Source organism: Triturus cristatus, chromosome 6 (assembly GCF_964204655.1).
Source record: "Triturus cristatus chromosome 6, aTriCri1.1, whole genome shotgun sequence".
NCBI classification, from domain to species: Eukaryota; Metazoa; Chordata; class Amphibia; order Caudata; family Salamandridae; genus Triturus; species Triturus cristatus.
Genome location: NC_140589.1, coordinates 106,178,203 through 106,205,289, shown reverse-complemented (window position 1 = coordinate 106,205,289; position 27,087 = coordinate 106,178,203). Strand labels below are relative to the sequence as shown.

At 48.4% G+C, this 27,087-nt stretch overlaps 1 protein-coding gene across 1 annotated transcript in view; it reads left to right on the top strand.

Annotated features, from left to right (window-relative positions):
* Positions 1-27,087, top strand: part of LOC146816462 (ATP-binding cassette sub-family C member 10-like) — a 699,272-nt gene that overhangs the window by 358,752 nt on the left and 313,433 nt on the right. Inside the window, exon 7 of the mRNA XM_085609512.1 lies at positions 9,955-10,298. Within this exon, the coding sequence (XP_085465638.1) occupies positions 9,955-10,298 (344 nt within the window). The remainder of the gene's footprint in view (positions 1-9,954; positions 10,299-27,087) is intronic.

Here is a 27,087-nt window from a genome sequence, read left to right as displayed (position 1 = left end):
GAGGAGAGACTGTCAACATGGAATGACCATTACGTTAATGTGTGTTTGTTGACCCTATGTGCTCTGTGGCCCCTCAAATGGTGTCCGACAGTGTCTGTTTGTGAGGGAGGAGAAAGACACGAGCATGACGTAGAAATGTAGAGGAAAAATGGGTTTTGTTTCTTACCTGGTCTGACATTGGGTTTTCCAGGAACAGGCCTGCAGCATAGCAGCTAAAGTTGCATGGTGGAGAAAATATATTCCTCAAGGGGGTGAGCACAAGCCCTGTGCATAAACTGTGAACAGGTTGACGGGGCAGTGAGACATTTGTTAGCTGTTCAGGCCTTGCTACACTTTGCAACAAGCATTGAAAATGCAATAGGGGGAGGAGCCTAGCGCGCAACCAAGATGGCCGCGTAGGTGCGAGGCTCCCGAGGACCTCCGTGACCTCCTACATAAATCCTGAAAATATCCTGTCCTAGATGAGGGGACTGTGTTGGTGAGCCCGAGCTGAGGTGTCACCCGTTTTCCGTTTCCAAATCGGACCTCGGACACCGGCGGGAGGACCGATTGAGCTTTGCGGCCTTCTCCACGCCGGCCCCCCGGATTGGAGTTGCGGGGTGATCCGGAGACAAAGTGATCAACAGCGGCGGGCAGGGCTGGGCGACTCGCGTACCCCGCACTTTCACTTTCGCTTTTGCACCCTCCTTGCTGCGTAGGCGAGGTTGGGTTGCGGGGCGGTGTGCGGTGTGTGGCCTCGTTGGGGTGCCCTGCTGGCCCGCCGGCTGTGATCCGTCCTGCGGACCTGTGGTGGCCCCCCCCCGGAGCCCGTGAACTGGTTTGTCGGCCTTTTCTGAGGTGATCGGCACGATTTGGGGACTGGAACCATGTCCACAAAGCAAGATGGCGACCGGGCAAAGGTGAAATCGACCCGCCGTGGCGCAGCCCATCAGTCCAACAGCATGGACCGCTACACCCTCCAGAAGGGATCTCCTGAGGTGCCGCATAGGTCCCCTGAGGGCCCGACTGATACTCCCGCGCTGCCCGCGGATCTGACCCTGCGAGATGTCATGGGCGCTATCGCCGAGATGAAGGCCTCGGTGGACCAGCGCTTTGACACACTGGCGCAAAAGATTGACTCGGTCCACGTGGATGTTGGCCTGGTGAGGGCCGATTTATCCAAGACCAATGACCGGGTCGATTCTTTGGCCCACACCACCTCGGGCCTTACAGCGGACGTGGCGGCCCTCCAAAAGGAGGTGCGCCGGCTTGGCCAGGCGAGCGCCCTGATGGATCGTCGACTGGAGGATTCCGAGGGTCGGGCCCGGAGGAACAATGTCCGCATTGTCGGGGTGCCGGAGGGACGTGAGGAGGCGGCGGCGGACCTGTTTGTGGAGGACCTGATTCTCACCCATCTCCAGCCCCGGGGGCTGAGTAAATTCTTTGCGGTGGAACGTGCCCACAGGGTTCCCGGAGGAAGACCTAAGGCCGGAGCCCCTCCGAGGCCTCTCATTGCCCGGATTTTCAACTTTCGGGACAGAGACGCTATTCTTCAGACTTCTAGGCAACAAGGACCGGTCAGACTTGACAATATGGATGTAAACTTCTATCCTGATTTCACCCCAGCGGTCCAGAAGCAGAGACTGAGCTTTCTCGGAGTCAAACGTCGTTTACGGGACCTGAACCTCAAGTATGCGATGCTTTTTCCAGCTAAGTTGCGGGTGGAGGTGGATGGCCGCACGCACTTTTTTGATCGTCCCGAGGCAGCCGGGGACTGGTTGGACTCCTTGCCCGGGGATCGGGGCCGGGGGGGTGGGGGGGGGCGCGGTTGGAGGGGAGGGCTCGCCGGATCAGGACTGAGGGACTAATAGTAGGCCTCGCTCTGGACAATATTGTCGTCATTTTTGACTGTTCGTTAAGTCTCCCTCCTGTGGAGGTGGTACGGGGTCTCTTGGGGGCTCTCCCTCCTCCTCTGGGGGACTAGTTAGTTTAATCATTCATGGGGCGACAGGCACACTGCACTTTGGGGGGGCTGTTTGGGCTCATGCAGGGGTGCAGGGAGGGGGGAGTTCTGTTGGGATGGGTGGGTTGGGGGGGGTGTTGTTTGTTTTTACCGCAAGGCAAACCCTTTATTGTATTGGTATTTTTAAGGTGCTCTCCGGGGGACGAATGATGGCTTCTGTATGTGATGGGGGGTAGGGACCTGACTTTATTGTCTTGGAACGTTAACGGACTGGGGGATAGGATTAAGCGAGGTGGGGTCCTGCAGTATTTGAAACGACTTTCGCCAGATGTGGTCTTTCTGCAGGAGACACACCTTATTGGTAATTCCTTTTGTGCCATGAATCGGCGTGGCTATCGCTTGGTGGCCCACTCGGGCTTCACGTCGGGCTCACGGGGGGTGGGCATCATGGTGAAGAACTCGCTCCCGTTGGAAATAGACGAGGTGCGCCATGATGAGAGGGGACGCTACACTGTCTTAGTGGGGAGAATGGAGGGTAAAGTAGTTGTCTTTGTCTCAGTGTACGTCCCACCGGGGTTACAGTCTACGACTTTTGCAGACCTAGGGCGCCTCCTCCTTGACCTGCCGGGGGGGCTTCTGGTGGTTGGGGGGGACTTCAATGCGGTGGTTTCTGGGACCGTGGATCGTCACCCCCCTAGGGACCTCCCCCGGGCGCAGGCGTGGCTGTCCGGTTTCTTAGATACACTGGGATTGGTGGACTGCTGGCGTTTAAAACATCCCACGCAGCTGCAGTACACTTTCCACTCGGGTGCCCATGGTAGCCTCTCACGGCTTGATTATGTCCTTGTCCCCGCGGCCTATGTTGGGAGGGTAGGAGAGGTGCGCCATTTGGCGCGGGGTATTTCAGATCACTCCCCGCTCCTGTTGCACATTGATGTCTTCCCGAGGGGGGAGGGCAGAGTAGCTCCAATCAATGCCTGGTACCTGCGCGACCCCACCATTCGCGCTGATTTGATTAAATCCTTGCAGCGGTATTTCGATGAGAATGCGGGGTCCGTCCCTTCGGCTATCTCCCTGTGGGAAGCCTTCAAAACAGTTCTTAGAGGGGAGGCCCTCTCCTTTATTTCCCATGCCCGGCGGCGCGAGCAGGAGGAGGTGACCCGGGTGGAGGCCGAAATCGCTGAATTGGAGGGTGATCTAGAGGGTGGGGTGACGGATGCTGCACTACATGTCCTACAACTTAAGCAGGCGGCCTACAGGGCCCTCGTTACGGAGGCGGCCAGGGGCCTCTATAGAGAGCAACAGGGGCGACTGTATGATGTGGGTGATAAGGCTGGTAAATTGCTTGCATGGTTGGATAAAAAGGAGAGAGCGAGTCGTGTGGTCCCGCTAATTGAGAGGATGGATGGTGTGCATGTCACCGAGCCAGAAGACATTGTCTCTTGCTTCGCGGATTATTTCCGCGAGGTGTATTCCCCGGTTTCTCCCTGCTCGGAGGAGGATTCCCATGCCCTGCTTAGGGATATCGCGCTGCCTTCCCTTTCGGTGGAGGACAGGGTGTCGTTAGATGCCGCTCCTACCTCCGACGAAATTGCCCTCGCCATACGCTCGGTCGCATCCGGCAAGGCCATGGGCCCGAACGGCATCCCTATCGAGCTGTATAAGCTGCGACCGGATGTACTGGCACCCCACCTCCGTGCGATGTTCCTGGCGGCCCACTCGCTGGGCTCCCTTCCGCCGTACCAACATCTGGCTACAATTGTGGTGATCCACAAGGAAGGGAGACCTCGAGACCGGGTTACATCCTACCGGCCTATCTCGCTCTTGAATGCGGAGCCCAAAATCCTCGCTAAGGTGCTAGCCAACCGGCTGGTCGGCGTGGTGGGCGATCTGGTCCACCAAGACCAGTCCGGCTTTATTCCCCATCGCAACACGGCCCTTAATCTGTGGCGCTTGCACGGGGTGCTCGCGCGTGTCCCGTTTGTGCGGGAGCCGGCCATATTGGCGTCCTTAGACGCCACCATGGCGTTTGACACGCTCGAGTGGCCATACATCTGGGCTATGCTGGCGAAGTTTGGATTTGGCCCGGGGTTCATTAGCTGGGTCAAATTGTTGTATTCGGGCCCATTGGCGCAGGTGGTGGTGAATGGAAGAGTATCGGTCCCATTCGAGCTGGGACGGGGCACGCGACAGGGCTGTCCCTTGTCGCCGCTCCTGTTCGCGCTGGCCTTGGAACCCCTGGCGGAGTGGCTGCGGTGGCACCCTTCCATCCGTGGTCTCCGTTGGACCCCCGAGTATGAGGACCGCGTGTCCCTATACGCTGACGATATCCTTTTGTACCTAGCCTCCCCGCGTAAATCACTGATTGTCCTGGTTGATGTTTTGCGCTCATTCGGCCGCAACTCAGGCCTTGTCATCAACTGGGCTAAATCATGTGTGTATGTGCTTTCCGGGGAGGCTCCCGTCCTCCCGCGGGGCTGTCCGATTCAGATTGCCTCACAGGGGTTTCGGTACCTGGGGGTTTATATTACTCTGGACCCGGAGGCCCGCTACGAGCGGAATTTGCTTCCCCCCCTCCAGCGCTTGAAGGAGGACGTCGCGCGCTGGCGGCGCCTGCCGCTTTCGCCGCTCGGCCGGGCGGCATTGTTTAAGATGATGTCGTTGCCACGCTTCCTGTACGCTCTCCAGAACACTATGGATTTAGTCCCGGCGCGCTACTTCCGTGAGGTGGAGAGTCTACAGCGCCGCCTGTTCTGGGACGGGAGGCCGCGTATTGCCCTGGCGAAGTTGACGCTCCCATGGTACGACGGGGGATTGCCCTCCCGGATATTAAACGGTATTACTGGGCCTCCCAGCTAGCTGCAATTAATCATGGCCTTTACGGGCCCGCCTTAAACCCGGCATTTGAAATGGACAAGATGCTCCTGCCTGGTGGCGACTATAATCGAGCGCTCTACTCTGGCGCGCCCGGCCCCCGCCTGACGGGACCTACGCGTGTCATGGTACGAGTATGGCACGCGGCTAACGCAGCTATGGGGTGGAAGGACCGTTTGACCCGGGCATCACCGTTGTACGCGTCTGAGAGATTGGGCTCCCTGTGGACCTCGAAGGGCTTCGAGAAGTGGGACACGATCGGCATCAGTAAAGTGGGGGACCTCTGGACGAGAGGGGGATTTAAAACATTCGAGGCGCTGCAGACGGAGTTTCAGCTGCAGGGCAGTGAATACTTTCGGTACTTGCAGGTCCGTCACGCACTGGGCTCAGTCTTCCCGGACGTCGCCTCCATCCCGGAGTCTTCCCCCCTGGAGGATAGAGTGCTGGATGGCCACGTTCCGGACAGCACGATCTCCCTTATTTACAAAAAATTGATTAATGACCGCTCGGGCCTGCTGACTGGCCTCCGCGAGGCTTGGGTTGCCGACGGGCTGGAGTTGGACGACGAAGACTGGATTTCCGCGGTGGCCTCTCCGAAGGAGGTGGCCATACCGGCTCGCCTTCGCTTCGTCCAGCTTAAGATACTCCATCGGGTTTACATGACGGGGCCAAGGCTTCTGCGTATGGGCTATGCTGAGGATGGGTTGTGCAAGCGTGGGTGTGGTGCTTTGGCGACTTTTTTGCATATTTTGTGGGAATGCCCGAAGGTGGAGCGATTCTGGCGTGGTGTGCATGAGGTCCTGCGAGTGGTCACGCATGTCGAGCTGCTGCCTGAAGCGAGGAGATGCCTGCTGAATGTGTGGGAACCAACTGACTACTCGGTTCCGCAGACGCGATGGGTGACTCTGGGATATATGATAGCTAAGCGTGACATTGCTCAACTGTGGGGATCCCAGAGGCCCCCGGCGGTGTCGGCCTGGAAAGAACACATGGATTGGTGCATGTTCCGAGAAAAGGTGGTGTATGTGGCGAGGGGTAAGCCTGGGGCATGGGTGAAAGTATGGGGCCCTTGGAACGCCTACCGCGGGGGTATCTGCGCGCCACCACTGCTGCCTGCGGCCTCACCAGCCCCATCCCCTTAGTTGACTCCTTTCCCTAGCCCTGAGCACGGAATTCCCCCAGTCCTCGATTTGTTCCCCTTCCCCTCTCTAGACTCCTGTGGATGGCTGGGGTCCCCCATTTGGGGAGCACGTGCTGTTACTTTCGATTGCAGGTTGCCTTGCGGGTGTGGTTTTTGTGTTGTTTGTATAAAATGAAACCGTATTGTGGGGTCAGAGTGATGTGGCCCACGACGCTTGTACCTCCTATTTTGCTCCTTTGCAACGCCAAGTGTTTTTGTACGTATGTCATATGCTCCTGTCATTCTAGCGGCCGGCCGAAAGGTTGTAGGCCCATACTTGTATATTCTTGAGATTGCAATAAACGGTTTCAAAAAAAAAAAAAAAAAAAAAAAAAAAAGAAAATGCAATAGGTCTCGCCTTTGATTAAGTTAAAGCCATTTGCTTTGCTAATGGTATTGTATAGCAACGCAAATGGCTTTAACTTAATGAAAGGCGAGACCTATTGCATTTTTAATGCTTGTTTCTGGACTGCAGTGACAGCGGCACATCGATGTGCGCGTGTTCACACTGCTCTCTTTCCACTATTGGAGAAGTTACGGCATGACGTCATGCCAGGTGAGCGTTGTAGGGGAAGGGAAATCCTGTAGAGAGTCATTTTCTTTCTGGATTTCCCTTCTCTTTTTGAAACTCAGGAGCAGCAACATTGTCGTAGTGTCTGACACCAGGGCTGTAAGTGGAAGTTTTTTCAATATTAATATACAAGCCATAGTTGCCGCCTATTTATCGTAAGCAACTAACAACCATTGACAAAGCCAATAGTCCTGACTTGTTATAGGTATGATGTTACTTGTTGTATCATATATCTGGATGCAATGACAGAAACAGTAAAATACAAGTCGGGCGGCACACTGTGCTAAGCACAGATTTTTAGGTGTTTTAAGCCACGCCCTTAATTACATTGGCCACTCCCCTTTGAGGGACACCCCCAGTTTTTTCATCACACTTAAAGCCCTGGAGGTAAGTCGTGCCTCCTGCCACAAGACACCCACTTCAGCACTCTTGACTGCCTACGACGTCCCCTGGCTGTCCTGCCTCCAGTCAGGGGCTACGCCTCACAGCGGGAACTGCACTATTTATTATTAGGTCGTTTCTGAGGAAGGAGTAGGAGCACCAGGAAGTTCAGCTTGTCCGACTGGGAGTGGCCGCTAGTCTGCCAGGCGCCTACGCCTAACACTCTCAGCTTCGCGAGTCTCCATGAAGAGTGAAAGCGAGTGGTTTTGGGGGCGAGCTATTGAAATGAATGCAGATGAAAAAAATGTGCAGTTGCGGTGCGAGTGAAAGTAATTACCTTGTGAGTAAACACAACACCTTCACAAACCCTCTGAACCACCAGAGGCTTGTGGAGTGAATTTGCGGGTCTCCTAACGGCGCTGGTGCTTTCTTAACCTGAAGAGCGATGTGTGCGGTCTCTGACGGCACAACCTGGAGGTGAGAGCGGCACCTGTGGTCTCGGGGGCACCCCCCGCACATTGGAGCTGCCCTGCATTGCGGTGAGCCTCGAACCCTCCCGCCTACGGGAGCACTCTACTTCAATCTACCACCATGTTGCTATGAAGATGCCTAGTATAGAGAGCAGGATATCGATGAAAAGTGCGGGGCTAACCTGGCGGGAGTGCGGTCAGTGGTGGACCAGGAAGGATAAGCTGCAGAGAGGACCTAATGTGAAAGTCAGAGGGGATACAGTCAAAATAGGCCAGAACAAACTACTGGGATTGTAAAAAAAAAAAAAAAAAAGTCACTTTGTATTTTGCCCTTATGCACTACAGACCGAGACCCGCTACATGCATTTTGAACCGGATCGTGTGTGTTCAACAGGATGAGATCCTTAAGCCAACAGAGATGAGGAATGGTCTAAAAGTAGACTAAGACACCTGCATTCTAAAACCAGACTCCCACTTTGAGTAAACTGTGTGATCCTGGGCAAGCATGTATTGTCATGTGCCTCAAACCACATTATTGGACAAACGAAATGAATCGGAAGCACTGAAACCTAGCTGCTACGAACCTGGACAAGTAAAGGTAGTAGTGTCTTCTTAGGCCACCGTCAGCCATGTGAGACCTTATGAGAGCGGAAGTGGGGCCGCGGCCATACTTGTGCCTTGATTCAGTCTCCTGGAGACTCCTCTTGAAACGCTGTTATTGTAGACATGGTGACAGTAGACAGTGTTCTACGTCTCACATGATGTAAAAAAAAGCGCTTGGCATTGCCTTGTCCTCCCCTGAAAGATCGCTTCCTTTGAAAGTTTGAAAGCCTCGCCTGCTAAAAGGTTTCTTATCTTTGCGGCTCTAAAAGAGAAAAGTGTACGTCACTGGAAGCTCTTTTCCAATGGCTGGCCACCGTTTAACATAAACGGTGACGCCAGCCAATGTGAAAGAGGGGTGGGGCTTAAACCCCGCTAGTGAAAACTACCCAAAAACATAAAATCTCGCCATCGAGACTGCGCATGTCTGCGCAGCCTACGCTAGCCGAGACCTAAAAAGGAAAGTGAAAGAGCATCGGGCAGGTGACATATATGTCCCACTGCCCCTTTGCAAATAGCACGCAGGGCAGGGGGGCAGCTTGTACAATCTGATTGGCAGATTGTAAAAATCCATGGCTAAATATCATTAGGCAAATGTCATCAGGTAAATATATACCTGCAAGTGGGAAACAAAGGTGGGACTGCTAGGCTTGTCAACTCATTGGTGCAAGTTAACAGAAAAAACATTGTTTATTTGTGCACATTAGGTGCTGTATTGGATTTTAATACAACACCTCCCTTCCTCCTATGATGCCGCTTCCTATTTGAGTGTAAAGTAAGTTAACAAAATAGAGAACAGCCAATGTAAGCAAAGCACATTTCTAAATAATAAAATGGAGGTAAAATGCTTTTGATGAGTAAATAGTAGATCAAAGCTAAAATACAAGAAACAGACGTGGCATTTGATGCATCTATCAGCCTTTTTCTTTTCCGCCTCTTCGTTCTACTCCATTGCTGGGTAAAGTTTATCTTTGCTCATGATATTAGGTGGTTCCTCAACTCTGTTGACTCCACAGTTTAGAGTGTGTTTGTTTTTCCAGTAGGCCCTTCCACATCAGTCACTCTCAGATCACACGCTTTCCCTGTCACTGCACTTACATGCACACTTCATGCTCTTGTTAAGACCCTCATTCAATTTACCTGAACATTTGTGGTAAGTGGAGAAACCATCAAGCAATTCACAATTTCCATCATGTTAGAGTCATTTTACTCCTATTGAAATGTGGTAATACTGCTTTAAATTACATAAAAAAAATAAGCATAGGTACTACCAACATGCTTGTGGTAGATACTCCACACAAAAATGCCAAAAAATGATCGGCAAATGTAAAAACTGCAAATTGTCCATCATTTAAGTGCAGAAAAAGCAAATCAATGAGTAATTCTTATAATCCCTATTTTGGTATTACGTCATATTATAACACACAAGTCTTTTTACTCTCACTGTTTTAAACTCAATTTACAAAAAACCTCATTTATTGCGGGGAGGAAAAGCTGAAATTATTTACAAATTAGGTCAAGAGAGCACAGAGCATTCCAGTGTGTAATCAAACACAGCGGTACAGCCATGCGATCATGGAACACTAGCGGGTCAGGCCAAAGTAGGGACTATGTTTGAGTCGTGTCTAGAATTCCTAGGTCCCTAAATAACTGACTATAGGTTCGAACTGAACTAATGCACACTTTTTTTCGTCCCAACCCCTGAAACTTGGACTCTCATCCTCTTAAAGTATCTTCACAAAAGTAAAAAATATTTTTTCAGACTGTAGTAAACTACTTTTAGGCTACATATGGTGTACGCTCACCCAAAACGGATATTGTTCTAGGCTATCAAAATGGACTTCTTTTTGTAGAGGATGGATTGTATGAAACAGTGTTTTGTTCTATAACTATAGCACAAAGCCAAGTTTCATTGTAATGTTTTTCTTGTTGCTAGGCGACTGTGACCTTCTTCAACACTACTCCGACGGGGCGGATCATTAACCGTTTCTCATCCGACTTGTACCACGCCGACAAGAGTCTCCCCTTTGTCCTCAACACTTTCCTGGCTTTTTTATTCTTCCTGTTTGGTACTTTGGTGATGATCATCTTCGGGTTACCATGGATTATACTGGTCCTGGTGCCGCTGGCTGTTGCCTACATCTATCTCCAGCAGTATTACCGCCACACCTCACGGGAGGTGAAACGGCTTTGGAGCATCACCTTGTCCCCCATCTACATCCACTTCTCCGAGACCCTGACCGGGCTGACCACCATTCGAGCCAGCCGATCCACCAGCAGGTAAGCAAGTCCAACCATTCAATATTTGCACCTTATGAAATGGCATCTAATGAAATGTTGAGTAGTTCATTGACATGAACCACAGGTGATGAATTGCTACTTGTCCTGTTGCAAGCCAGAGAGCTTTCGTTTACTTATTTTGTTTTCCTGATCCTTGGCTAAAGAAATGTTTCTAAAACATGGGAGTTTACAGGATAGCTGCTCTCAGTAAAGTGTAGTGTCTGAGCTTATCCCTGAAGAACAGCTGAAATGGACACAATGATTTGGAAGCATTGTTTTCAGGTTTCCACTAAATACCTGAGTTCATGTCCACCCTGTGTGCAGTGTCAATGCTTGACTTGTAACATTGCTTCGGGATTCACAAGAATATATGCCACAGAGCATTTTGGGAGAAAATAGCATTTTCCAGGAGGCAAAGATAGTGCTCATGAATCTGCCTGAAAACTACGAGAAGAGACATCAAGCCACTGGAATTTAAGGGGTTAAACCAAAGTAAAACAAGCATTTGAAATGCAATAGGTCTCGCATTTACGCAAGTTTAAGCTATTTGCATTGTAAATAACAATGACTTTTATGTACGTGTTAAAACCGAAAACAAAAATAAAAGACATTGTTCTTTGCAATGTCAATAGCTCAAACTCGCGTAAATGCGAGACCTAATGTATTGCAAATGCTTGTTTTACTGTTAGTGCCCATTTTGTTAACCATTAAGGTTTTCATAGAACGTTTGTTTTTTGGTGGGCTTGCGGGGGATCAGCCAGGCAGTTCACAATTTAAAAATAACATTGGCTAAAAGCAAAAGTATTTGTTTCAAATAGCACACATTACCATACTAGTCCCTGGCACTGAAGGGACTACTTTGCATGTAAAAGTAAAAGAGCAAGCAGAAGAGTGACATGAAATAAAAAAGCGAACAACTTCTTCAAATAAAGAGCAGAGGGGTGACCATGAAATAGCACATCGTAATGATACGGGTGCAGCGTTTGGAGTGGCTTAGCGAGAAAGTATGTACACTGAAATTGAGCTGAGCAAAGGACTGAAGAAAGCGCACCAAAGTGATAATGAGGGAGATCACTGTGGAAATACCTGAAAGAGTAGGGAGGGGACATTTGCACCTGAGAAAATGGAGACTGAAAGAGCCGAAAAGTTATGATAAATGAGAGCAAAGGGGCACCAGGTTTGGAGGAAGAAAACACAAATTAGAAATATTTCTGAATGGACACAATGTTTGTACGACGGTGGATACAAAGGTCAATTATACTGCATCGTCCTAAAAAGGTTACTGGGATTTCAAACAAGTGTATGCCGGTATGTTCTCTCAAATGAGGCAGTCCTGCTGGCATTTCAGGATATGGCTCCATATGGTTTCTATTTAGAGCATCGTCGGCAACCAGAGTTTTAATATTAGGGAAAGCGGTTAAGAATCCAAGTAAGGAGCAATTGAGTAAAAGAAAATAGAGGTTTATGTTGATGGACAAGGGAGCTCACATACAGGTGGGGTCAAAAAACGGAGAATGGAAGGAAGGTGCCTAAAAATCCATGATGCGCATTTGCCTTCACCCCTCGCGTTTGTCCCCCACATCCGCTGACAATCACCCGATATTCATTACAGGTCAGCACCCTCATAAAGCGTTCAAGGGCCCGTCGGCCGGCAAGCACCATACTTTCAACCTCAAGGGTCTGTAAGCTCTTTAGGAGCTAGAGTATTGAGATATTGAAAAGATTAAAATCAAAAGCCAGGAAGTACCACAAACTTAGAAGTAGGACTGCCATTTCCACAGACCGTGAGGCAAACAAGAACTTTATCAGCAGCGCTCAGCATGGCCGAAATGGGAACCGAACCAAAAGCAACCCCGGCAAAAATGTGAAAACTAGCCCAGCACCCATCGTCTCCTCCCACTGTCTCTCCTTCCCTCTAGCCCTTTTTCTCCCTTCTCTATTCTCCCTTTTGATCATATCGTCTCAACCTCTCTCCGTCACTTACTCTCTTGAAGCCCTCGTGTTCTGCTATTAATCTCGTAGAGCTGGGAAACGGACAAAGGAACATCTCGTAGAGCTGGGAAACAGAAAATGGCACCGGGAAAGGCTTTAGCCTTTCAAAACTGACCGCCAAGGGCTCCAGCCACCGGAGAAAAGCCCAGTGGAATAAAGGACCAGCCTGGCCCTAGCGCTCAGCAACATACAAAACACAAACAACAAGCATTTGCAATGCAATAGTTCCGATTGCATTGCAAATGCTTAAGTTTAAAACTGAGCGCGCCGCGCCGCTTGAAGGGCACCGTGCTCATTTTTTTTTTTTACTTTAACACTGAGCGCGGTGTCCTTGAAGTGGGCGCTCTGCTCAGTGTTAAAGTTTACAAACATATAAATAAACCGATTGCGGTGTCCGTGAAGCGGTGCCGCGCTCAATTTTTATTTTTTAACAGCAGATTTTATTTGGTCATTTTGCAATACAACAGGCAGTAATCCTGCATTAGCTCGTTGAATCATTCGGACAATATGTGCATCAATAACCATTTCCATAAAAATAAACAATCCCTGCAGAGCATGCAGGTGAAATAGAAATCTAAACAATATGCAGACAGATGGCAAGTTTCGGGGTACAGCACATAATACAGCAGATACAAAAAGCTCATTCCAGTGAAATAGTAAAACAGGCAAGCAATAAGAACTTAGGGGACACTTGGCAGAGGATGGCGGATCTCGCTCAGATGTCCTCCTCCGGTAGAGGCGGCAGGTCGATCCCACGATATGTCGACCACCGTGACCATATCTTGCGATGTTTCCGTGGGCAGCCCCTGACTTCGCGCGCTCAATTTTAAAGTAAATTAAGAACAAACACAACAGAGCATGGTGTCCCTGAAGTGGACGCCGCGAAAATGTAAGTAAAGAAGAACACAAACAGCTGTCGCCACGCCATTGTGCAAATGAAAAAAATGAAGTGCTCACCCAGTAATTTGAAGACACTGTATCATGCGCGGAGTAAAACATCCAGTCCAGGTGGGTGGGGACAAAAGTGGACAGAGTGGTAACCAGGAGGGACTAAAAATAATCCTTTGCAATCAAAAGGCACAGTTTAGCATAATCAGTGACGTAAAATGAAGCACACCAATAGAAATTACAGGCGGAGCCGAAAGTCAGCTTCTAAAATTAGATTGATTCCAAAAAGCCCTTGCAGAGCATGCGCGCTGAAACGCCAGGTGAGACCTCAAAAAGCAGATTTACTGCCAAGAGAAAACCAGAAACCGCCAGGAAAGGAAATAAAAAATTGTCAAAATAAAACAAAGCTATGCTTGGAAGGAAACCACGCATTGGCAGAAAGGTACAGACCAGCTCTCACCTGAAACCAAATTAATTACTAGAAAAGAAAACAAACCACAAACGGAAAAAAATACGGAACTGCATAAAAACTGCCAGGTGCAAAGAAACATTTTCTAAAGTGGAAAGCCAAACCAATGTCAGGAGATATCCTTAAGCACTTCCATGGGGGAATAGAACTTAACAGTTAGGATTAACACAACTTTATGTCTAACCCAGTGGTCGAAATGTATTAAAAAAGTATGGGAACTTTGATTCTGCGCATAAGGAGGTGGGGTATGGGGCGGGAGACTAAGTGTGTGGGCATGGCTAAAAAACGAAATACTCTAGCTTTTCTCAGTCTTCCACCTTCCTGTAACTACGTATAAACTATCACACAGCTTAGATGAAAATTAAATACAAGTTATGCTAATCAGTGGGAAATGCACTATCCTACATTATTAAACGTTTATTAGTTAATGCACAGCCCAAAATTCTAGTTGGTGCAGTGGTCAATAGTGGCCAGTGTATGTTTAGTGCTACAAGGTCCCAGTCTGTGGCATAAAGCACTGTGAACATGTAAGTCATTACTTTAAACTTGCATTACACACAGTATAAGATAAGCTGCTACCGAATGCGCAAAAAGGTTTAAGATAGAAGGTGTTTCCAAAATATAGATATTGTGCAGGCTGTACGTAGTGTGATTTTCTTTTTAAACTGTCTTTTAAAAGCACCCAGTTCACAGCTTAGCTGGTAGCTCCCATTAATACCCCTCAAAAATGATAAATGTGCGTCACCAGGCAGCTTCAAGTGATTCCATCAATTAAAGCCAATACCGGCTTCTAGGCACCCTTTACATTTGCAGATTGACCAGTTGTGCACATTTACACTTTCAGGCAAGCAGGCATCTTGGCAAGAATGCTTTTTTAGCTGTTTGCCCCTCGATCAGTTTCACAGCACAGGAGGCTCCCTGAATGACACTTCAACTGAAGCATTTTAGCTGTTGAAATTGACCCACCCCATTACAGTTGTCTTTTGACAAAAAGTAGGGTGTTTCCTAAAATTAAAAAAGTATGGGCGTGTCATGTCCTTCAAATCCCCCCCACTTTGACCACTGGTTTGACCCTCCTGTGGGTGCCTGACGACATCCACTTTGGTGAGGGCAGAGGTGGGCGTCGGAGGTGTTGAGAGAGGCCTTGGGGGAATTCTGGTTGTTTACGCATGCTCTAAGGGCGGGGCACTGGAGTTGTTTCCCAGCTATGAGAAGCAGTTGTTGAGAAGCTCATGGTGATTGGCTGACATACTGCTTGGTGTGATGAACAGGCATGTACCTGCCTGCAAACGGTCAGCAGAGGTAAAGAGGACTGTAGGTGTAGCCTTCCCCGAGGCCTTACTTTGGCTAGCCGGAACTGTTAAAGCCTTCTTATGGGTGGGGCCTTCAGTTGGTGAAGCCCACCCAGCCGGTGGTCCCTGTTAGAGCAACGTTTTGGGGGGCTGAGTTGAACTCTAGTAAGGCGAGTGGGACAATTGGAACTCTGTCACCCCATTAACACATAGTAACTACAGTTTATTCTGAGAGGGGTGGGGGGGGATGGCAACTGTGAACTCATAACACAGCCTGTCTATTATTGGGACATAATAGCAATTTAGCAGAACCTCCCCCATAACTAGCTCTAAGCCCCTACCTAATAATTGCACTAGGTGGGGGTGGGTGGAAAAGCAACAGGAACTCATAACACAACCTTCCCATTATTGGGACAATATAGTATTTTAGCAAAAACTTCCCCTTAACTAGCTCTTAGACCCTACCGAATAATTGCTGAAGGTGAGAGCGAATACCCAGCATTCTCTTGCGTCCCTCGATATATTAAACCCTCCTTTGGGAAATAAAAAGAATCAATACATCACTATATTCTGCTGAAGATGCCCTCTTGCAAGGGGGGCCTGAAGATCGAGCTAAACCAAAGAGTCCAGCATAATGTGAGATATTCCCTAACACTAGCAGCAATGATTAAAACAGCCTTAGAACTCAGAGGCAACCCCATCTGAGGGGAGATTGCCTGACGCTTAAAACAAATGAAGAGCACACAGTTAACGGGAAAGGTGTCTGTATGAGGTGAAGTGAACAATCCACATGATAAGGAGCCTTCTGACAATGCTGACCTTCTGGCGATGTATCAACTATCAGCTCATCCATAATAGGCGCCATCTGAAGTGGGAGATCCGCATTCATGTGGCAACAGGAGGGAATGATTGAACGACCCCCCTTCCAAACCATCAAGAGAAGCATCGATAAAGGCTACATTGTTTTCTTAAGAGCCACAAAACTGATAAAAATGAGGACAGCAACACAGGGAACCCTTTTTGAGAGTGATGATAGCTCAGACGAACAAGTTACTTCCCTCCTGTAACCTTTATCTGGTAGAGACTCTAGCTGCAGATTCCTTACCTTAGAATACTCCCAGGCGTCAGGCTGGCTCCGGAATTATCTTGAGCACTCCTGCCCCCTTGTGTGCCGGCGGGTGGTGTCATTCGTCTCCACGTTGCGTCTTTCGCACCAAAAGTGACGTCACCGCACCTATATAGGTGCCACCCCAGTGTGCTGACCTTAGTTCTTGACAATTTTTTCCACAACAGAAGCACAGAATCAAACGTAGGAGGAATGACCAGTGTGCCTGTGAGGTCCATAAAGGATCTCTGAATGTGAGAAGAGAGTTTGCAGGATGCGTAGGATGGGAGGGTCAGTAAGGAATTTGCGGCTAGATATAGACTCTACTAGATAAAGCGTTACCAACTGTAAGTAATTTGTTCATTTAATAGTGACTTCTAGCTGCAGAATAACCACCTTAGAATACATACCAAAGCAGTCTCTCCCCTGAGGTGAATCTGCAGACTGTTGTAATCTAAGAAGTCCTAGAGGACTGAATGGGCAAAATGTCCATCTCTGCGAACCTGACTGTCAAGGCAGTAGTGTTTGGCAAACATGCACAGCAGTGTCCACGCAGCCATCTGACAGTTGTCCAGGACTGGGACTCCCCTAGCCAACACAGTGGCCATAGCTGTAACTCTGGTGGCGTGAGCTCTGATGCCCACAGGGGTCTTTTATTGGCCATTGCGCAGCAGATCTCAATACAGAGGATAATCCATTGAGAAATGGTTCTCCTCTTAACTGCCTTCCCTTCTCCCTGGCAAATTCAACAAAGATTTGATCATTCTTTGGTGCAATCAATATAGGACGCTTCCGCTCTTTAGTCTCTCCTCTTCTTAAGAAGAATGAGGAGGGGGGAAAAGTAAGGCAGGGTGATGTTGTGATGTTCTGCATGACTTGAAAAGGTGTGACCACCTTTAGCAAAAAGGATGCTTGAGTTCTAAGAACCAGCTTGTCTGGGAAGAATGAAAAATATGGGGAAATAACTGAATGCGCCTGCAATTCACTAACCCTCCTGGCAGATTTTATTGCAACAAGGAAGACAGTTTTAATAGTTAGGAGTCATAGAGGGCACCTTGTGCATTTTCTCAAAAGGGGAACACATGAGGAAAGTGAGAATTAAATTCAAGTCCCATTGGGACATAATGAAGGGAGTGGGAGGAAACATATGCTGCAAACCTTTAAGGAATCTAGTCACAACAGGTGACTTAAACAGGAAAGGTTGATCAGGCAGCCGTAGAAAGTCGGAAATGGCAGACAGATATCCTTTCACTGTACCCAAAGCAAAGCCTTGCCGAGCCAGGGATAGAGCGAAAAAGAGAACCGCAGACAGAGAGAGGATCAACTGATTTAGATGTATATCAAGGCACATACTTGCCTCATCGGCAGGCGTTGATGGTTTCGGTAGAAGAACGCCTGGCTGTTAGAAGGACATCACATACTTCAGGAGGGAGATCATACACCCTCCACTGTCCCGCTTAATCTCCAAGCATGAAGGTGGAGAGCGGACAGGTTTGGGTGCAGTATCCTGCCCTCTTACTCCGACAGAAGATTCTTCTGAATGGACAGCTGGTCTGGAGGGCAGATGTTCATGCTCAGGAGGTCGGGATACCATACTCTCTGTGCCCAGTCCAGAGCCACTAAGATGACTTGAACCCGTGGTCTTGATCTTCTTGAGAACTCTAGACAGAAGTGGTATCGGTGAACAGGTTTAAGTCTTGAGCTCCACTTGAGACGAAATGCATCTCAGAGCAAGAGCTGCCTTGGATACACCAGCACGCAGAAGTGTTTACATTGTGGTCTCTCAGCAGTGACAGATAGATCTAACCGTGGATTTACCCAGTCTCAGAAGAGACCTTGCACCAACTCTGGAAGAAGGTGCCAGTCGTGATCTGCTTGGCAATGACGGCAGAGTTTGTCCTTCCTGGCTTTCAGAGAGCCTGCCAAATGTTGAACCACCAGGGAAATGTCCTGACTTTCCAGCCATGTAAAAAATGTAAATTGATACTTGTATAGCGCACTACTCACCCGCAAGGGTCTCAAGGCGCTTGTACAAATACCGCTGTGGAACCCATCCTGGCTTTCCCTGTGAGGCGTCCACTCCTGGGCACCCCCAAGGTAGACGCCAGGCATCCTTAGCGTTGTGGGGGCTGTTGTGGAGATTAAGCAAGCTATTGCCCAGAGTTGCAGAGTGGGACTCCATGATTGGAATGGCACCGAGGCGAGAATTATCAGGTCCGTGGAATTTTTGAGCCCAAGACCCACCAAGGCGGGGAATTGAACCCTGGTCCCGGGATAGACCTCTGCAACAGGGTCTGCCGCTCTAATCATTGAGCCTCACTTCTCCACATGCCTGGAGATGCAGGGCCTCTTGACAGAGGATCCATGACCCCACCTCGCCTTTCTTGTAGCAGTACCACATGGAGGTGATGTTGCCTGTAAACACTAGCACTAGCCTCCCTTTGATTGAAGGACAAAAGGCTTTAAAAGCCAACCAGATCACCATGAGCTTCAGCAGGTTGATATGATGCTTGAACTCCACCGTAGACCAGAGTTCTCAGATCTCCACCTCTTCCAGATGGCCACCCCAGCCCTGGAGTGACATATCTGTCACCACTGTAAGCTCTGGGTAGACAAGAGAGAGAGGTCTGCCATTGGGCCCATCGCAGTCCATGAGCCACCACTGCAGGTCTTTTGCAATTTCATCTGATATCTGGACCAGGTCAGAGAGAGTTCCCTGATGTTGTGCCCGCTGGGTCTTCAAGTCCCATGGCAGAGCCCACATATGCCAAAGGGCATGTTTTACCAACAGGATGCAAGAGGCGATGAGACCCAGCAGCCTCAGAGTCAGTCTCATCGCAATCAAGGATAGAGGCTGACACATCGGAATCATAGCCCGAATATCCTAAACCTGCTGTTGCAGTGAATAAGCTAGAAACTGTACTGTATCCAGAAGAGCTCAGATGAAAGGGAGTGTCTGAGAAGGAGTCAGGTGTTGAAAATGAATAACAGCGATTGCAGGAGGTCTGCCCTAGTGTGGAGATGGGAGGTAACTGTATAGAACGAGTCCGCCTTTAATAGCCAATCCTTGAGGAAGGGGAAGTCTGGAACTCCTGACCTCCACAGATGTGCTGCAACCACCGCCATCACTTTGGTGAACACCTGAGGGGCACTGGCAGGACCAAAGGGGAGCACAGCAAACTGATAATGCTCCTGGTCGACTGTGAACCCCAGGTAGAGTCTGTGAGCAGGCAGGATAGGAATGTGGAAATAGGCGTCCTACAAGTCCTGAGCCGGGGTGAGCTTGAATTTTTCCTTTTTCAAGAACTAATTGAGAGGGTGCAGACCTAAGATATGATGGAGACTTCCATTCTTCTTTGACACCAGAAAACAGCGGGACTACAACCACGACTTATGTCTGATTCTGGCACCCTCTCAATGGCTCCTTTGGCCAAAAGAGACAGTACTTCATGTCGCAAGAGTGCAAGGTAGTCTACTGTCAGCCAATCTGGGGATGGAGGGAGTGGCGGTGGTGTTTATTGGAACGGGAGGACGTGACCCCATTGGATAATCAGGAGCACCCATTTGTCTGTTGTAATCGCCCAATCAATCACAAAGAGGGGGGACAGGGAGTAATTAAACGTCCGGGACCCATGCTCCCATCCTGAAATATATATGCAAAAGTAGGGTAGCTGTTCCTATAGAGAAAGTTGAAAGACGCAGTTGGTATGTGTTATGATTAGGAAAATCTTCCTTAGCGGAACAAAGAGCCCTCACACACCCAAATGTGTGTCATGCTTCATCATAGGGCTTTGCTTCGCATGGGGCAGGCACTGCAATGCCCCGGGGCCTATGCGAGAGGGCTCTCTGGCGGAGATCTTCTCTTTTTGCTGTTGTGTTGAGAGAGGGAATGTTGAGGTTGGGTAGTGTGTGTAGTGAGATGTCTCAAAACTATCTAAGGGATACCGCTAGGTTTTAATCAGTGAACCCCTTGGCAGGGCTGGAAAAAAAACATGTGAGTGTTGTCAGTGGGATATTATGAATCGTGACAGTCTCACATTGTGTGTCATAAAGTCGATATGTTTACCGCCTGAGTGGTCCAGGAGGGATCCATGGCATTTTACAGGACTGACAATATAAGATATCCCTACCCTACACCAAAGCAGGATATGCGACTTGGTTTTAAAATGGGCTTCTAGGGACAGTTGAGGTCCGTTGTACCTACATTTAGGGTCCCTAGCTAGATTTCAATTTCCAACCTTCCTAGTATTTGGAAAATGAACCTTAGATCAGGCAGAGAACTGCGTGGTATCTGCGGTTCAATTTGGTCCCAAGCGGATTTGCGTTGGTGACCTACCCTTCTCCGCTTGTATGGAGGTCAAGACGGGTAGGCAGGGTAGGTCACAAACGCAAATCCGTAGATACAACGGACCTCAACTTTCCCTAGAGATGATCAATCTGTGGCTCAAGTGATAACTAACAACTCCATCCTCATTACAGGAATAAAACCTGACTTGGCAAGATGGATACTACAATAGTTTTCATGGCAGGGCAGAGTGACTGTCATTAAAATGAGCATCCTCCCAGATAGCCTGCATCTCTTCAAAACTCTACTGATTAAATTATGTAGAGACACTATACCACAAACAGCAATTAATAAGTACCTTTCGGGGTACAATAAAATGAGGATAGCTGCCAGATACACTTACAGGTGAGCAACCCAGGAAGGATTGAGGGTACCACATATACAGACTCACCACCAAGCTTCCGACAGAGTTTCATCTGAACCAAGCAACAGCTCTACCTGCATTCATACCAATCTTGTACTGCTTTTGTTGAATAAACTTTGCACAAAGTGATTTTTTTCAGTACAGTCCCCTTATAAATGTCAAAACTTTGTTCACTCTTAGTATGCATTTACTCCTTGTAATAAAGTGACATAATTCTTCCTTGCCAGGAATTCTTATGTATCTCCAGTATTGGATCTTTCATAGATTCTAATGCTTGAATCATCCCGGTCGTTGTAGTGGGTGTCCCACGGTATCATTATAAAAGCAGTAGATAATACTATCATAGGCTACAATGCAATGAACAGTCACTGCATTAGCTTATCTATATTCTTTTGTGAAAAAGAACCAAACTTGAACAAATCCCAATAAGGCGACAGCACCCTATAGAAAACTCCCAAGAGAGGCTGAGTTTTTTAGATTTTCTACTGCACATCGTGTTACAGGGAGTCTGCCTGAGCGCTGCTCGGGTTTTTTCCTTCAAATTTCTTCTAGAAAATGTTGGATTCTTCAAAGGAAGGTCTCGTCAGGTCGTGTGGAACATACAGTAAGAAGAGGTTCTATGCTAAAGATCCCCATAAGAACTGTATTTACTGTTTGTATCCCCAGCATAAAGTAAAGAACTGCAAGATTTGTAGAACTTTCTCAACCAAAAAGCCTTAAAGATAGAGAGGGTAGTTCTTAGGTCTCGCCTGACCTAGCGCATGCGTTGGTCGGGCGAGACTTTTTGTGAGGGCTCAAAAAAATGCTACCATGGCCAGCCTAGAACTACAGTGCATGTACGCGGCGTGCGCTTAGGAGCAGAGGTTGGCAAACCTCGTCATGCTCATTAAGCGCCCGCGATCACTTTCTCTTTCGCCGGCGATCACTTTCGCGACGCCCCTTTGATGTTCTCGTTCAAAGAATATCAAACATCAAAGAACATGTTGTGTTAATGCTTTGCTGCGCCCGTTTGACTTACAATGTGCTTTCTCTTTCCACAAACTCGATGTTTGTGTTCCTTTATTTTGAGATGCTTTTAGTATTACTGTTTTGTGACTTAAATAACATTAAGGAAATGTTACTGTGAAACTGGACAACGTTCACAGTGTTAATTTCTGAACGCAGCGGCTGCTTCATGTCTGTTGCACCATTCAGGGAGTCCTTTCGTTGGCGCTTTCATGAGGACATGATGAGGAAGCTGGAAACTTTTGGCACATTCTCTTTAAAAGCACAGCATGTTGGCGACTGGTTAATCGATTAGACCTATGTTGCGCTTTAGATCTCAAAGCGCTATGGTGGGTGCAGCAGTTAAAAACCATTGAAATATGGGGTGCAATTCACAAGGAGGGGGCTGGTTTGAGTGCACATTGGCTGCAATCAAACTCTTAAGATGATGGGCTGTGTGTATCCATTATCAGCACTCAGTCTTCGCTAAGTGATCTTGTTTGTTTTGTTATTGTGTTAATGCTTTGCTGCGCCCGTTTGACTTACAATGTGCTTTCTCTTTCCACAAACTCGATGTTTGTGTTCCTTTATTTTGAGATGCTTTTAGTATTACTGTCACACACACAACCACAACCACACACACAACCACACACACAACCACACACACAACCACAACCACACACAACCACACATACAACCATATACACAACCACACACACACAACCACACACACACAACCACCCATACACACAACCACACACGCACACAACCACACACACACAACCACACACACACATGCAACCACACACACAACAACCACACAACCATACACACAACCACACACACACAACCACACACACATCCCCTACACACAACCACACACACAACCACATGCACAACCACACCCACAACCGCACACACATACAACCACACCCACACACAACCACACCCAGCCACACAACCACAACCACACACACACAACCACACACATAACCACACACACAACCACACACAAACACACACAACCACACACACACACACACACACAACCACACACAACCACACCCACACACACACAACCACACACAACCACACACACAACCACACACACACCCAACCACACACAACCACACACACACAACACACACAACCACACACACAACCACACACATAACCACACACACACACAACCACACACATACCACACAACCACACACACCCACACACACAACCACACACAACACACACAACCACACACACACACAACCACACACACACACAACCACCCACACACACACAACCACACACACACACAACAGCCACACAACCATACACACAACCACACACACACAACCCCTACACACAACCACACACACAACCACATGCACAACCATACACATACAACCACACACACACACAACCACACACAACCACACACCCAACCACACACACACAACCACACCCACAACCACACACACACCCAACCACACACAAGCACACACACAACCACACACACACAAGCACACACACAACCACACACACACAATACACACAGCCACACACACAACCACACACACACAACCACACACACAACCACACACATACACAACCACACACACACACACCACACAACCACCCACACCCACACACACAACCACACACAACACACACAACCACACACACACAACCACACACACCCAACCACACCCAACCACACACACAACCACACACACCACCACACGCACACACACACAACCACATGCACACAACCACACACAACCACACGCACAACCACACACACAACCACAACCACACACACACAACCACACCCACAACCACACACACGCAACCACACACACACGCACAACCACACACATACAACCACAACCACACACACAACAACACACACAACCACACACACAACCACACACACAACACACACAACCCCACACACAACCACACACACACAACCACACACACACACAACCACACACACACAACCACACACAACACACACAACACACAACCACACACACCCACACACAACCACACACACAATCACACACACCCAACCTTAAACAACCACACCCACAACCACACACACACAACCACAACCACACACAACCACACACACAACCACACACAACCACACACACACAATCACAACCACACACACAACCACACACACAACCATGACCACACACACAACCACAGACACAACCACACACAACCACAGACACACACACAACCACACACACAGCCACACACAACCACACACACAACCACACACACAACCACACACACAACCACACACACAACCACACACACAACCACACATACAGCCACACATACAGCCACACATACAGCCACACACACAGCCACACACAACCACACACAAAACCACATACACAACCACACACACAACCACACACAGCCACCCACACAACCACACACAACCACACAACCACGCACACACAACCACACACACAACCACACACACAACCACACATCCACACACACACACCCACAACCACACCCACAACCGCACCCAAAACTACACCCACACGCACAACCACACACACAACCACACACACACAACCACACACACAACCACACACACAACCACACCCACACACACAACCACACATACACACACAACCACACACACACAACCACACACACAACCTCACCAAGCATTGGCATAGCCAATAGGTCTCACCTTTGGGACCTTATAAGTGTTTAGCCACGCAACAGTTGATGTGGTTGCACCAAGGATATTGTGCTGCATAACTAAATACTTAGAAGGTCCCAAAAGCGAGACCTATTGGCTATGCCAATGCTTGTTTGATTTGGCTGTTGAGTCTTAAAAGTAAATCTGTTGTCATCTCTGAGAATGAGGAAAGCTCTACCTCTCATACCTCTCTGGAAAAATCTAAAAGGAGAGAGAGGTCACAGGACTCTCCTGAAGCAGTAATAAGCTTCTAAAAAATCTCATCATGAAGCAGCAGGTCCCTCGCAAAAAGGAAAGCGTTCATTTCCTGCTGAGGGGCAAGCCCATTTGGCCTCAAAGTTTTAGAAACCCTCTTCAGAGCCTTCTACTATAAAGATCACTGTCTCTAAAAAGCTTATTTAGTTGGCGGCACTGTCCTCTAGGTCCCCATCGATGCAGAAATCACCACCAGAGCATGTTTCATCTCCACTGTCGCCGATAACCTCGTTGTTGAAAAAAACAAAGTCGACGAAGGATTCCTACGCACCGTCGACCGCAGCTCCATCTATGATGCCTTTACCGTCGGCGAAGAGACCCTTGCTGCCGACCTCCTTGTTAACAATCCCTTCACAGTCGACGACGACTTCCTCGTCGACATCTACATCCTCGTCGACGACGTTTATTCCTTAGACGCCCACCTCTTCGTTGCAGACAACTGCAACGACGGCGAAAGTCTGTTCATCGACGGCGATGACGGCGATTCCCATTATGCCCTCTCCTACGACACAGACACCTCTGCAGCCAACGAAGCTGACAACGATGCGTACTACACCCAGCCATAAAAGACCGTAGATGTTACAGCTTACTCCTCTTTATCCACCAACGACGTTCTCGTCAACGAGGCGTTTTCTTTAAAATCCTTCAGTGATTTCAACTTTATCTCCTTCAAGATAGATGGAAGAGTCAGATGAGGATGACATGTTTGGCTCTGCTCACAGTCCTTCTCAGCTTCATGTCAAGTATCAAGACGATGATGAAGATAACTATGAGGGCTATTATCAACAGGACTTTCACACTCCACATGTTAAACTGCAATACATAGAACCTGTTCCTGAGCCATGTTGTAGGATTATCGTACTTGTTTTCCTTCATCAAAGAGCGCACCTCCTCCTTCACAGGCATCTCCTCCATGTATGTCTGAACCTTCGCCTAGAATGTTGCCAGGAACAGACAGTGTTCTACCTTCGCAACAGAATGACACCTGATGATGATAAAGATGTAGAGGTAAGCGAAATTCAAGGTGCTAGACAAGCTGGCAATGAGTGCGAAGATTACATAATCTCGACAGCTACTTCCCCATTTCCTCAAACAGTGTATTCTTTGCTGGAATACATTGGCAGTTTCCACGCATTGATAGAGGGAGCAGCCTCTCGGTTTCATTTACCAATGACAGCCAATCAGTCTGACTGCTTTCTTTACGATTTTAAAGACCAATCCTGGAAGACTGTGAGAGCAATCCTTATAATATATTTGGGAGGAAGGTGTGAAAGTCATGAGAAGACCTGCTACAGTGATCACAGTTTTGCCTAGAATAGACAAGAAGTACAAGGCTGCTGATGATGCACCAGTTTGTCTGGTAGGACATCCGAAACTAGACTTTTAATTACTCAAGCTGCACAACGGAGGTCAATGAATGCTTTAGTGCCTATCACCGCTCCACCAGATAAAAAAGGTAGGAACCTAGATAACATTGGCAAGAGGTTTACCACCACCTCAGGTACTACTGTGTGCGCTGCCAATGCACTGGCAATATTAGGCAGATACGATCGCCAAATGTGGTCTGATATCTCCCCATTAGTGGATCTTCTTCCAGAAGACAAGTGGCTAAAGGTGAGAAAGATTATTTTAGAGGGAGAAAGATCTACCTCGGAGATCATAATGCATCCATGTATGTGGCTTCCCTGGCCTTTCGTCAGCTTGCTGGAGAAGCTGTCCTTAGACATCAGGGTTGGTCGAGAGCAACAGCATTCCTCCCGAGGTGCAAAAGAAGACCCTTGACATGCCTTTTATTGGCAATGTGCTTTTCGGTAAGCCCATTGATGATGCCTTACCGGCCATTGAGGCGGACACCGAGACTGCTAAGGCTTTGGGCAAGCTCCAATACAGGAAGACTCCCTTTTGTGAAGCTTGTGGTAGAGGAGCCTATTCATTTTGTGGTGGCTACCAGAGGTACCAACCTCAGACCTATCAGTCTTTTCACCCTTCCTACCAGCAGCAACAGACCTATCTTGCACCACCGCTGGCTGCATACTCCAGGCAACTCAGACGTAAACAACCAGTACAGTCCAGAGATGCTGTTAGAAAACAGTGGCAATGTCTTGGCACCTGCTGCACACTCCCCTATCATACCATCCAGAAGAGCACGCATCACACGTATTTCAATCAATAGCAAAAAATTATGACAGACAAATGTGTCCTGGATATAATAAAGTATAGCCATACCCCGGAGTTTGTCACAGTGCCACCTCCTCATCCACCACAAAAATCTCTGCCATCCAATCTTCACTTTCTCAGGAAGGAGGCATTTGTCATGCTACAAAAAGGAGCCATAGAGAGAGTGCCACACTGTCAAAGGGAAAT